The sequence below is a fragment of the Trachymyrmex septentrionalis genome, unplaced genomic scaffold, assembly GCF_001594115.1.
Source record: "Trachymyrmex septentrionalis isolate Tsep2-gDNA-1 unplaced genomic scaffold, Tsep1.0 scaffold97, whole genome shotgun sequence".
In the NCBI taxonomy this organism is placed as follows: domain Eukaryota; kingdom Metazoa; phylum Arthropoda; class Insecta; order Hymenoptera; family Formicidae; genus Trachymyrmex; species Trachymyrmex septentrionalis.
This window is the reverse complement of record NW_017306160.1, coordinates 2,677,839-2,690,894: the sequence shown is the minus strand read 5'-3', so window position 1 is coordinate 2,690,894 and position 13,056 is coordinate 2,677,839. Positions and strand designations below refer to the sequence as shown.

At 29.5% G+C, this 13,056-nt stretch overlaps 2 protein-coding genes across 3 annotated transcripts in view; one reads left to right on the top strand and one right to left on the bottom strand.

Moving 5' to 3' along the window:
- LOC108756252 (fatty-acid amide hydrolase 2) overlaps positions 1-10,939 on the bottom strand; it is a 16,743-nt gene extending 5,804 nt beyond the window's left edge. The window contains exons 1-5 of the mRNA XM_018499900.1: positions 10,825-10,939; positions 9,684-10,154; positions 1,164-1,371; positions 569-772; positions 220-425 (exon numbers count right to left, since the gene is read on the bottom strand). Coding sequence (XP_018355402.1) covers positions 220-425; positions 569-772; positions 1,164-1,367 — 614 coding nt within the window. The 5' untranslated portion in view covers positions 1,368-1,371; positions 9,684-10,154; positions 10,825-10,939. The remainder of the gene's footprint in view (positions 1-219; positions 426-568; positions 773-1,163; positions 1,372-9,683; positions 10,155-10,824) is intronic.
- Positions 10,940-11,043: 104 nt separating this feature from the next.
- Positions 11,044-13,056, top strand: part of LOC108756251 (cytochrome b5 reductase 4) — an 11,816-nt gene continuing 9,803 nt past the window's right edge. For both annotated transcript variants that reach the window (XM_018499898.1, XM_018499899.1), the window contains exon 1: positions 11,044-11,322. The gene's annotated coding sequence lies outside the window, so the exon portion shown is untranslated. The remainder of the gene's footprint in view (positions 11,323-13,056) is intronic.

The window sequence follows — 13,056 nt, the reverse complement described above, 5'->3', positions numbered from 1 at the left end:
ATATATATATATTGAATATTAAAACAATAATTATATTTTACCAATATTCTTTGATTTAATTGTTTTACATTATAAAACAAAATTTATTTCATCTCTTCAAGAATTTTTTCAATAAAGTTTCGATAAATAATTATGTGTTCAATAAATGTGAAGTAATTGGAGATGATATTATATTATATCCCAATAATGCATATTGGTATAATTACCAACGTATTGTACCTTGTATTATATGGATTCTTGGTGATACCAAATAAACAATTACTGCTTTCCCACCACATTGCCAGTTCTGAAACATTTGTCAGTGCTAGAGGTATGGCTCCAGTTGATCTTATTAATCTTATCACTTCTGCATCTCTATCAACGATAGTGTTTTTCCGTATAACTAAACCGGCCGTTTGCTGCATGTTTTTGACTGCAATACAGTCCTGCAATGCAATAATACAAATTATATCCTTAAATTATAGTCACATAATTATGTTAACAGGTGATAAGAAGCAAAAACTTAATCGTTTAAACTCGGCTCTTCTAATAAAATTAAATTATGAAACAATTAAGAATCAAAAGTTACCTTGGTGGTGAAAGGTATGCCAAATAATGGTTTTTCTTTGGCCAGAAACTCCACAGACGGAGCATCCTGAGATTTTAATAGTTCGTCGCATTTTCTCGCTTCTTTAAGAGCTTCTTCAAAGCGTTCTGCGACCATACAGTTGAGTATCGGTTGAATCTCTTTTATTCTTTCTATATACGAAGATACCACATCTTCGGAAGTTAACTGTGAATAATAAGTAGTTACATGATCGACTAATAATTAGCCAACATTTAGCAAAAGTGTGTCGTCTAGGTAGTTAATAAAGTTTATCCTGGTAATGTTATTAATTATGGTATTTATTAACGATGCAGATCTTTTATGTTTCGAAGAAACGATTAATGGTATTAATGGAAAAATAGAGAAAATACAGACAAGTTATTTTTATTTATTATGTTTAAGATAAGCATCGCAATACTATTGGTCATATAATTAATTAAAAAATAAAACTTTACTTCTTTATTCGATAATTTAAAAAGATCAACGAGCAGATAACTGGTAGAAATTTATCAAAAGTAAGTTGTCAAAATTTATCACACAAAGCAAATTCAAAAAGTGTGAGATAACAAAAACTTACTTGTCTATTTCGAATTTTTAACGCTAAAGTAGTTGTGCTGTGCAGGAGAGTTAAATCTTTGATGGGTGGTTGAAATTGCGCCGGCCCTCTGACAAAAGCAACTACCAGAGATATTCCTCTCACAATTAGTTCTACCAGACGATGGCATACGCCTAGAATCTGTCGAGTTTGCATTCTGCCTCGTGTTTGTTCTTCAATTGACATTCACCTGCCAAGAGAAAAAAATATACATATTTTGCAATTTTAATTATTTTAATGTGTTTAATCGTCCATTGTATATATATTCATAAGATGTATTATTCAACAAAAATTAAAATATACCTTTCTGCATTATATATTTTGATTAGTCAGAATCCAATTAAAATATTTAATAATAGCTTAGTAATTAAAATGCATTTAATATTAAAAAAATTGTTTTTACACAATTATTTGTTCATAAATATTTATACGTCAAACTCGTTAAATAAAGTTTCACGAAGAAAATGATGATTTTATTAATACAATATGTTATAATCCGCTATGATTCACAATGTATTCAATGGCGTAAAGGAGGCTAAATATAAAATAATACACAAGAATAATCGGTTTAATTTCGTAATTTAAAAATTGTAAATGCGCATCATTCGAAAATACGAGCAAAAAAAGGAATTATTTCCATATTATGGATTTTATAATATTACGAGGGTCGTTTGAAAAGTCCGTGCAAAGTCACTGCTGATGGCACTACTGGCGCGTATCAAGGTTAGATTTAGTTAGTAGCATCTCTTGGAGGAACACACACCAAGTTACAGCCAGATCGGTCTATTTGTTTGTGTTTGGCATTCATTTGAATCGAGGAAGTCGAGTGATTTTCAATAACGCACCAGCTCACACCTCAGCAGTTGTGGTCGCAAAATTAATGGAATTAGGGTTCCAACTCGTCTCACATCCCCCCTATTCTCCAGACTTGGCTCCCTCGGACTACTATTTGTTCCCCAATATGAAGAAATGGCTGGCGGGAAAAAGATTTTATGGAAACGAGGACGTGATTGCAGAAACAAACCCCCCTCGACTTCCTCGATTCAAATGAATGCCAAACACAAACAAATAGACCGATCTGGCTGTAACTTGGTGTGTGTTCCTCCAAGAGATGCTACTAACTAAATCTAACCTTGATACGCGCCAGTAGTGCCATCAGCAGTGACTTTGCACGGACTTTTCAAACGACCCTCGTATTATATATGACAATTGCGTGTCAGAAATTTATTATGACGTACATACTGATCGAATACAAATATGAATCATCATTCTGCCTTGAAAAATGTTATCGTGTGAGACTGTCTCACAATACCGTACAAGTACGATTAGCCTACAACTTATCGCGTTATTGGCTTCTTTTTTGACATAAATATTCTATTTAATATATATTTTAATAATGCCTCATATTTTTCACATTGTTTTCCACAAATTCGTTGAGATAACGTTTTCAATTGTTAAACAAATTTATTTTCAAACGTTGAATCATAATATCTAAATAAAATGGTTTGCAAGAATAAAATAAAAAGTAATTCTTTTCATATTCAATTATAAATGAAAAAGAGGGAGGAAAATGAGGATTAAAGGAATACATTTAACAGAAAGTACGGTATTATTTCCTTGTTATTTTTTAATGAGTCGCTTTAAAATCACATTTGTTATGTTAACAAAATAATTAAAAAATAATATCGAAATTTATTCTTTGTAAATTAATGCTATATATCCACGAATTTACGGACAAGTAAAACGTACTAAAATAATTCATTGTTAGCAGAATTTTACTGAACACTGGTCTCTAAATATAATATCGCAAGAAAGAAATATTTCAAAATCGTGCTTTGTTATGCTCGATTGCGTACTTCACGTACTCACGACAACTGGTGACTTAACGTACGTGACCGTATGTTGACAATAAATAATAATAGGTAAATGGCAAAATTTCGCTGTCGGAAAATTACATAAATATTCCTAAGTAGACCGATTCAAGGGCGTGAATTCTAGAATGATACTCGCTTACGCACTTAATCCGGTGGACACCCATTAATGATATAATCACATATCAAGGCTAACGGAGCAATACGCTTGAATTTAAGCAGCTTTGCACATAATGGAATTACAACAGGTCTCGTATGCTTTTTGCACACGATGGCAAAATGTCGATAAACTATTCGTCTGTACTACGGCTTTGTTTAATTACGATATTATTTGCTGAAAAGAGTAAAAGTTTCAAAGCTTGTCGAATCTTGAAAGTGCAAATTCACCTAGTTCAAATAGTAATTTAATTAGCGGTTTGAGCTGAAAGTTCGAAATTTAATACAAGTGGTGTTTGTTTTCGTTTGCAGTGTTGCAAATGTAAAAGTTTGCAAATGTAAAATGATGAACTTTTAATTAATGCTTTTCAAAAGATCTCCGTCAAACTCTATAAACTATTTATGTTTGACATCATTTTTATGGGCAATTAATTTAATATATTAAATCAAAGTTTGTAAAGCTTTATTTCGCAGTGGAGATCTTTCACTGAAAAATCAATTGAGAGATTTTATATATCACGTAGTTTCTGGTTCGCGAATTATGAATATGTCATATTTCATCTCTGATATTTCGTCTCTGATTCATTATCGTATTTTGAATGATGTTGGAGGGCTTGTGCGCGAGTACGAATCACTTCTCGGTTTAAACAAGACTATTTCATGCAATCACTCAAGATACACAAGGTTATAAAGTCGCTACGTGCAAGAGTAAAGATAATACGATTGAAATAACGCAAACAAGTGAAATTTAATAGTGTCCTATTCGATATGTTCTGAATCAACATTCGTTTATTGATACGATTTATGTTAAACTACTTCAATGAGAAACTTGAGAAAATAAACAAAACACGCGTATACACGTGATAATCTGTAATATTATTTATCATTCGTTATATAACAATGCAAACTCATTGTTACTGCAAGTTTTACGATAAGAAGTAGCAACTTGAAAAGTTAAATGTATCCTATCACTATTATATACAGAGACAAAAAAAAATGAGGATAATTCAATATATTTACAAACAAGAATATTTACATGAAAACCGGTTTGCAAACGATGCGCTCTATACTTTAGAGCATGAATTATATATTAACATCAATGTTGTTAGTATAAAAGTATATACCAGACTTCTGCATAGTTGAAATGATCAGGAATAAAATAGAATATATGAATGTATATTATATATATACAGACATATATGTATATATATGAAACATTTCATAAATATTATTATATAAATTTTGACAAAATAAATTGCTTACCATTTTTATCGCGAACAACTGATACTTGTACAGAAAACTTAATACAAATAGGATACCATTATGTAATACGTCTTAATTTAAAAATATATACGACAAGAATTACATGCATCATGTATTGTTCATTTATCAACGAATCCCTGGGGAATCCTATTTATTGCTTTAGTTTATTTAAGATTTTTAATACAATTTCTAATTATCTAATATGTGTTTTCCACTGTGATCGTATTATTCTCATTCTACACAATATCACGATATCTACATTGTTAAACTGACGTAAATTATCGCAGAAAAATAATATTTATATATGTAAACACATGTTAGATTCATATATGTTTATTTATGAATGTAATAGAGGAAGAAATAAAAAAAATATCGCGTTTTTTTACATCATTTATCGCTTTTGGACGGCACCACTTTTCTTCCGCTAGGAATATCATAGCAAATATTATTTACGACAAGAAACTCTAAAATTGAGGATTATTTAATTGAAGTTAATTTATTTTGTTAGACAATCAATACGATCTCCCAAGGCTAGCGAATCGTCCATCAAATAATTCATCTTTACGATCAATTATGTCATAACGATCAATTGTACTATAACGACAATTATATAATACAGGAAGAAACGATGATTCGACAATTACACAGAATTAATTAATCAAGGTTGTCGAATAAAAGAAGCAAACATTGAGACTGTCTAAAAAGAACACGAAGTGTATCACAGTGCGCAAAATAGCGCGTCGAATACAATCCGTTGACACGCAGATGTGTAATTTCGTTCAAGGTTATTAACTCTAACGATAACTTTTCCTTCTAGTCATCGATCAAATTTTTATTTCAAAACGCACCTGTCTATAAGAAAAAAAATTTAAATAAATTAAAGTTAATTATTTTAATATTTAAAGAAAAGTACATTTTCAATGAAAATATATAACATATGAAAATATTATATACATATAAAGATAAAAAACATGATTTTACAAGAAAACGTTCTAAAATTTGTATCGTCGTGAATATGTGAAGTATGCAATCATGCATAACAAAGCACAATTTTGAAGTATTGCCTCTCCCGATATTATACAGGGTGTCTCAAAATTCGAAGATAATGCAGCGTGAAATTTTATAAAAAATTAAGTAATAAAAGTGTAAACTATTTTTTTCCATAAAGTATTTTTTTAAGTATAAACGTTTAGAGCTTGAATAATAACCATTGATTACGAAACTATTTATCTATGTGACGTGCGTGTAATAGTATTAGATACTAAATAAAACATTGCCGCTGTACGCATACTATCATACCGACTTTTTAACCAACGTTTATACTTTAAACATTTTTATTTAAAAACCCATTTTACGGAAAAAAATTGCTTACACTTTTATTACTTAGTTTTTCACGAAGTTTCACAATAATATTACCTACAGATTGTAATAAAATTTCCTACGGATTTCAAGACACCCTATATATCTAGAGACTAATTTGGAAATCAGTAAATTTTGTTAACAATTAATATCTACGCATTGAAGCTTGAGAATTGCGAATTGGAAATTAGAATTTTAAATAACCAATTAAAATTAAGCAATAAATTATAACGTACAGGTCAATTGAACGAGCAAAATAAAGCAACATATAATAAAATAAATTTTATTAACACAGTCAAAAAAGTTCGCGGTAAATTTCATATTTAATGAAATCATCTTCAGTTGTAAATCTTAATAAATTATTAAATAAAGCTATAATAGAAAGATAATGAATAAAATAAGATACGCTGGACAATGTAACTGAGCAGCAAGAAATCACATCATACAATGTAAACATAGAATGGTATATAGATTAAATTAATATCATAATAATAAATTATATAACGCTTTTCTCAAAAAGTCGAAATTATAAGAGAGTCCATAATAAAAATAGATGGGTATAATAGTTGCAATCCATGATAAAAATAGAACTAATTCTTTGTTTATTAGTAAAAAAAGGTAAAGGCAAAAGAACTTTTTTTATAATTAATCCACAACGTTAAAATCGTTATCTGTCTAAATATAATTTAAAATGATCTATACGAGATATAAAAAAAGGTGACGCTATGTAAGATGTTAGAAAAGAATATAACGACATATAATGCTTCTTACTCTTACAGATATCGATCTTATGATAATGGCTAAAGATGAATTATTGTTAAGTGCGAAACGTTCCATGATTTTTTTTCTAATGCAAATAAAATTTGTATTTTATTAGTCATCTTATTTTGTTCGTTTAATTAACCTGTAAATACGTTGTGCTTTATTATTTAGCGTAACACGATATGTTGTTTATTTTTTACTAAAATTATTAGATTATTTATTAAAATTATTAAATTATCAGGCTAGTTAAATTCCAATCTTCAATTTGCAATTCTCAATCTCTAATACGTAGTTTAATATAGATTAAAAAATTTTTGACGTTATTTGGTGTCATAATCTCACATCCCTTGTAATTTTCTTTCTTTTCTTTTTCTATATTTATATATTCAAAATTTAGAAATAGGCGATGCTATCAGGTGAAAAATCAAATAAAAATAGAAAAAATCCATTAAGCTTGTAAGGTTTAGATTAAGATTGAGATTTAATTTAAATTTAACCAATCAAACCATAGTTCACTAAACTTGATACTGGTGTCCCTTCTTTTGATCGATTAAATTCCAATTTATTTTTAATCTGTAGTCCGATATGGGCATTACTTATTTCTCAACCACTTCTTACTGTTCAGATTGAGAGAAAGCTATATACTGTCACTGACAGAATTGCCAACTTCAAAATAAATTCGGTTGTCCCTATCGGAAACCCCGGGAAATTTAAATTTAAAATTATCGATACTTTTTGCCCACAGTAGTATTACATTTCTTCTTTTAGTTATTTATAAACATATTCAATAATTATTTTACATATTGCATAAATATGCAAGACAATCTATTTAAACAAAAATATTAGAAAATTTATATATTTTAAAGAGTATTTTGTCATTTTCAAGTATATCTTCTGCTTCAATCGATCGGAGGAATTCGACCGGAATAATCGCCTGGCTTACAGCCATACATTTGTGGTTGACATTCACCTAATTTGGCGTTCTCATTATTCGCGATTTCTCGCGATAAACTATACTTTATTCCGGAAGTAAGTATCCGTTTATCTGTATGTACGTCAATGTCCGTCACAAAGTATCTCGCGTGCTCAAGAGACGTAAACAAGTAAACTCGGCAATCGGAAACCTTTTTCTTTGTCTCACGATAACGACAATGATGTTATTTATAATTCGGAGCTGTTCGTGCAACACTCGAGCGATGATCTTTCGTTGCGAGAAAATGACCTAATGAAAAATTTGTCACGCATAAATATGTATAAATATGTATAAACACATATAGAGACGCATAAATATTGATAAACATGTATAATTATATATGAAATTGTCCATACATGTTCGTACATCCTTTTTTCTTTTGTAAAATTACTTTTTAGTGTAATAGAAATAATAATATAATAGTAAAGTGTGAAAACATTAAAAATAATTAAAAAGGTAATTTTCGTACTATTTGTTTTAGAAAAAACCAAGTTTAAAGAAATGTAAACAAATTATTTATGTATACTTATATATAAAATTATACACATAATTATGTATAAGCAAATTTTTTATATTTTTCCAAACTTGTTTTTTTTCTAAAACAAACAAAAATTATTCCTTTAATTATTTTTTTTGTTTTCACATTATTATTATTTCTATTATATTAAAAAGTAATTTTATAAAAGAAAAAAGGATGTATGAACATATTTCATATATAATTATACATGTTTATGAATATTTATGTGTTTATGTATGTTTATATATATATATTTATGCATATTTATGTATAAAAAATGTTTTATCGAGGAGAAACAAGTAGTTCACCTTCATGCCATCTCGATCTTCGAGGATATACATAAGATAAATATCAGTTAGTGAACATAAACCAATTATTAGACGGAATGATGAAAAATTTAAATATGTTGCTTTTAATAATATTATATGCACGACCCTAAATTCATCTTATCAAATTTTTAAAAATAATATTACATTTTTATAAACAAATTTATTTGGAGTCGTGCATGTCATTAAATTTGAAATATTTATTTTTAATATTTAAAATTTAGGTTATTTTGTCCAATAATTTGATCACATCTACTAATTGCTTATTAATTAGTACATTTACCTTAGGCTAAGACACAATTAAAAAGCAGACAATGAAAACAGGAACAGGGAATAATCAATTTCAGTTTATCAGAAATCGTATTCTGATATATACGATTTTTGATAGATTGAAATCCGTTTATTCTCTGTTTTTATTGTTTGTGATTTTCACTTATGTTTATGCTTGAGACGTCTTTGGCAAAAATGTTTTTAAAACATTTTGGAGTTGATTGTGTATCTTGAAACGAAGTGAAAATTATAAAAGCGTACATTCCATTGTACACAGTTTCTGATAGGTTGAAATCTGTTATTCCCTTTGTTTTTCATTGTGTTTAAGGTTTAAGATATCTTTTGCAAAAATGTTTTTAATGCTTATTTTTGCCAACGTAGATTAACTTTAATCTCAGTTCAATCTTTAAAACTAGAAAAAAGCGAAGAGTAAGTTGAATCGAGACTAAAGTTAATCTATATTAGTGGAAACGGGCATAAGACGTTTTGGAATTGATATTATATCATAAAATAAGATGAAAAATAAGGAAGGAAACATTCTAGTATACGATTTCTTCGATTATACGATTTCAGATAGGTTGAAATTTCTTATTTCCTGTTCCTATTACCTGTACTTTTCAACGGTATCTTGAGCTATTATCTTGTGCGTCTGCAAACCACGGTCGATTTTTATCCGTGCCGCTCCCTTGCACGAGTAGTCGACGGAAGCGGAATACTCACTAATCGTTTACGCAAATAGAGATTACCGGCATGCCGCGTCAACTCGCACATCGGCAGAGAAGTCTTTGTGAAAAGTACGGGCGATAGGAAAGTACGGTGAATATAACAGATTTCAATCTATCAGAAACCGTGCATTCTAGTAGTACACACAATTTCTGAGAAGTCGAAATCTGTTGAAATTCCTGTTGCCTGTGCTTTTCATTGTGTTCAAGATTAGAGAACAATCCGGTTCCTCCCCTCGTCCTGCCCGTGAATTTCACGGGGCGTATCACGAAGAATACTCACCGGGATGAGCGAACGATTTAAACCAGAATTCATTGACAATGTCACGGGATCCTGCTTGTACTCTTTTTCTCTCCTGATGTCTGTCTTTTCCTTCCTTTGCGTTCCGATTCAAGACGCGGTCGCCGCCTATTTCCGAACACCAAGCGATGACTGACGTTGAGTACCGTCGACGTCGTAGACTTCGCTTTTTGCACAGAAACGACGCGCCGACACGAACACAATTCACCCACCACCGTTCACTGTACTCCGCCGGCTCCGCGCGCGCGACTCACTTCACACCGATCGAGTCAGGTTCGACTCCTGCCCGAGCTGCTCCGAGCTATCGCGAATCTAGCCGAATCTAACGGCCTCGAGCGCGGGATGAACAGCTTCGTGAATCGTGAAAGGTTCAGGAGCGGTTTTGAATTCTGCCACACCCTCGATTTTAGTGAATTTCAATGGTTCAGGTTCCTGGTGATTTCATGGGACTTTCTAATATTTGGAAACGTAGAAAATTAATTAAATTTTGAGATACGTTTTTAATTAGAAATTTCTCTCGCAACGAACAGTATATTTAGTAATTGATGAGTTTAGTCGTTAAACTAATAATAAATAAAAGTTAATTTATGAGAAAGATTATAAAATAAATAAAAATAATTATTTGTAGAACATTTTATGTTTTTGTGTTTTATTGTTCATATATTCTATATTTCATAATATATTTTATGTGTTTGTGTGTCTCAATAAATGTATAAGTAAAAAAATTTATGTATTTTTTATATGGCGCATTTAATTTATTGTTCGTATATTATATTTGAAATATATGTCTATTGCTCTACAAAGCTATTTATTTTCAACGAACTTCAAAAAATTATACATGTATGTAAAGTAATATAATAATCGTAATTAATATTATTATAACACAAATATATCTCAATAAAATACAAATAAGAAAAATGATATATTTCTTTCTCATACAACGCATTTATAATTTATTTTTCATATTTTATTTAGCTTCATTTTATAGTTTCAATTTGAGCATAAAAGAATATCTATTGTATCACAGAATTGTTTATGTTCAAGAAATAGAGAATTCCATATTTAAAGTTCAGCAATAATATTATCATAATACGCGCTACTTAGGCGCTATTTTTATACTTACAATTAGTCAGCACTTAGTCATTTCGTAGAACTCGTCTTCATATCAAGTGATAAATTTAATAAAAAATTTATAAAAAATACGAAACCAAAGATTGAATCAACATCTGTCATTAATAAGACGTTATTAATAAGACAGTTTCAATTATGTACGGCCTTGCCGCAACGCTCCTGAAGTTGGCCGCAAGACGGAGCAACTAGACGGAGCACATCCAGAACCTAACCTCCAAAATGCGGCCTTGGTCACGGGCTCGAGCACAAGCAATTTTCGAGCCCATTTAACCTTTCCGGCGGAGCGCACGCGTGTGTCTAATACAAGTGGCAATTATCGTGACATTTGGCGTGTACTTCTGTATGTTCAGGCGTTTACCGCCCTCAAATTCTCTTGGTGATTGTCGCGTGCGTAGGTTGTCGGTCTGCTGAACAAATAACCTAATCCGGGATTGAGTTCGCATGTTTCATGTATGCCGCGAACAAGGATTGAAATATAAATATAATTCTGGTGAGTTTCGGTTGTTGTAATCGTTCAAAAATAACATTCCCTCAAAATTTAACATTTCAGCGATGGAAATTTGCGTAAGAAACATTTTCAGAAAAAATTGAATTTGTTCAGAATTGGAATTTATATTGAGTTGTGGTTGCATTATATTATTTTTAATATATATTCTATTTTAGTATATTAGATGTAATATGTATAATAAAAAAATACATATTATTTTGTGACATGTATATTAAAAATTAAGCTATAAAGATATAAAATGTACAACTATAATTGAATTTCCAATGATAATATTAATTTTGGTACAATGAAACTATTTATTACCAATTTATTCTTAGTAATTGTTTATTAATAATTTATCGTCAGTAATTGTTTATTAGTAGTAATTATTTATCACTTATTGATAGGAGAATAAGATTATATATATATACACACACACACACACACACGCGCGCGCGTACACACACACACACACATCTCGCAGATACATTCTTATTTCAAAGATGTAAATATATTTTTTTGCTTTTTTTTTATAACGTAAAATATCAGAGTTTTGTGCATTATTATTTATATAAGAACACATAAATTTTTAATGCATTTATCTATTTATTGATTATACATATATTAAAACTAAATTTTTTTTTCCTTAAAAAATTGAACTTGTCACTTTTTACAAACGATATTTTCTATTTTTATATACGCTTATTTTTTGTACTATCATACAAAAACTTATTTTAAATTACTTTGTTTCACGAATATTCGTGCAAAAAAGCCTATGATGGAACTTACAATTAGTTGAAGTATCTGTTTCAGTATAAACAAAATTTGCTTGAGTGCTTACTCATGAAAAAAAAAAAATACCTGTCGGAATAGGAACACAAAATGCACAAGTCTCATGAGACTGTTATTGAGAAGTCCATAAATAATAAATGATAAACAAAATCAATATTATATATCCTTCGAATGCATCTAACAATGTTTTACCTTTATTTTAAATTATATAGTTATTTCTTTTTTAAATGTATATAATATAAATGTTTAGGTAAATAAGATATAGGAATACCTCGTTTAATGTTACATCCAATAATAAGACTCAAATTGTCTAGGAGTCTGTAGAAAAGCTCGCTATTCACTGACGTAGCAGAATGCCGAATGTAGAGTCGCAATCACAGCCTTTTAATCACTTGATAAAAAGGCTGGATTTAACGTTCTGCGCAATTTTATTATTCCAGTAAAGAATGCCGTCGCAAGACTTTGAAGATAGATCACGAATAGAATCAAAGTTTTATCGTTCTTAACTGATTTTATGTCATAAAACGTTCTGAGCATAAATTCTTAAATATATAGTTCGATATTACGTTTTTGTTGTACTGAATATTGGAATAGTTTTGATTTTTTTTAAATTTATTTTTTACTATAATGGAATATTTTTTTTAATTTAATTTTTTTTTGTAAATCTTTCTTCATTACAAATTATAAGCAGTTATGCAAGGCGAAATAAATTATTAAAAATTGTAAACTTACGTTTTTTTAACTTTATTATATATCTTGCAGTTTTATTCTACTTTATTTTATTGTCAAAATATTTTTATTTTTTTATCTTTTTATAGCTGGAATAATATATAAACATGAGTATAAAAATAAGACATAATTAAAACGAAAATGTACACTTTTTAACGAGAAAATGTTATTTATGTAACTATATGTGTGTGTGTGTGTGTGTGTGTGTGTGTGTGT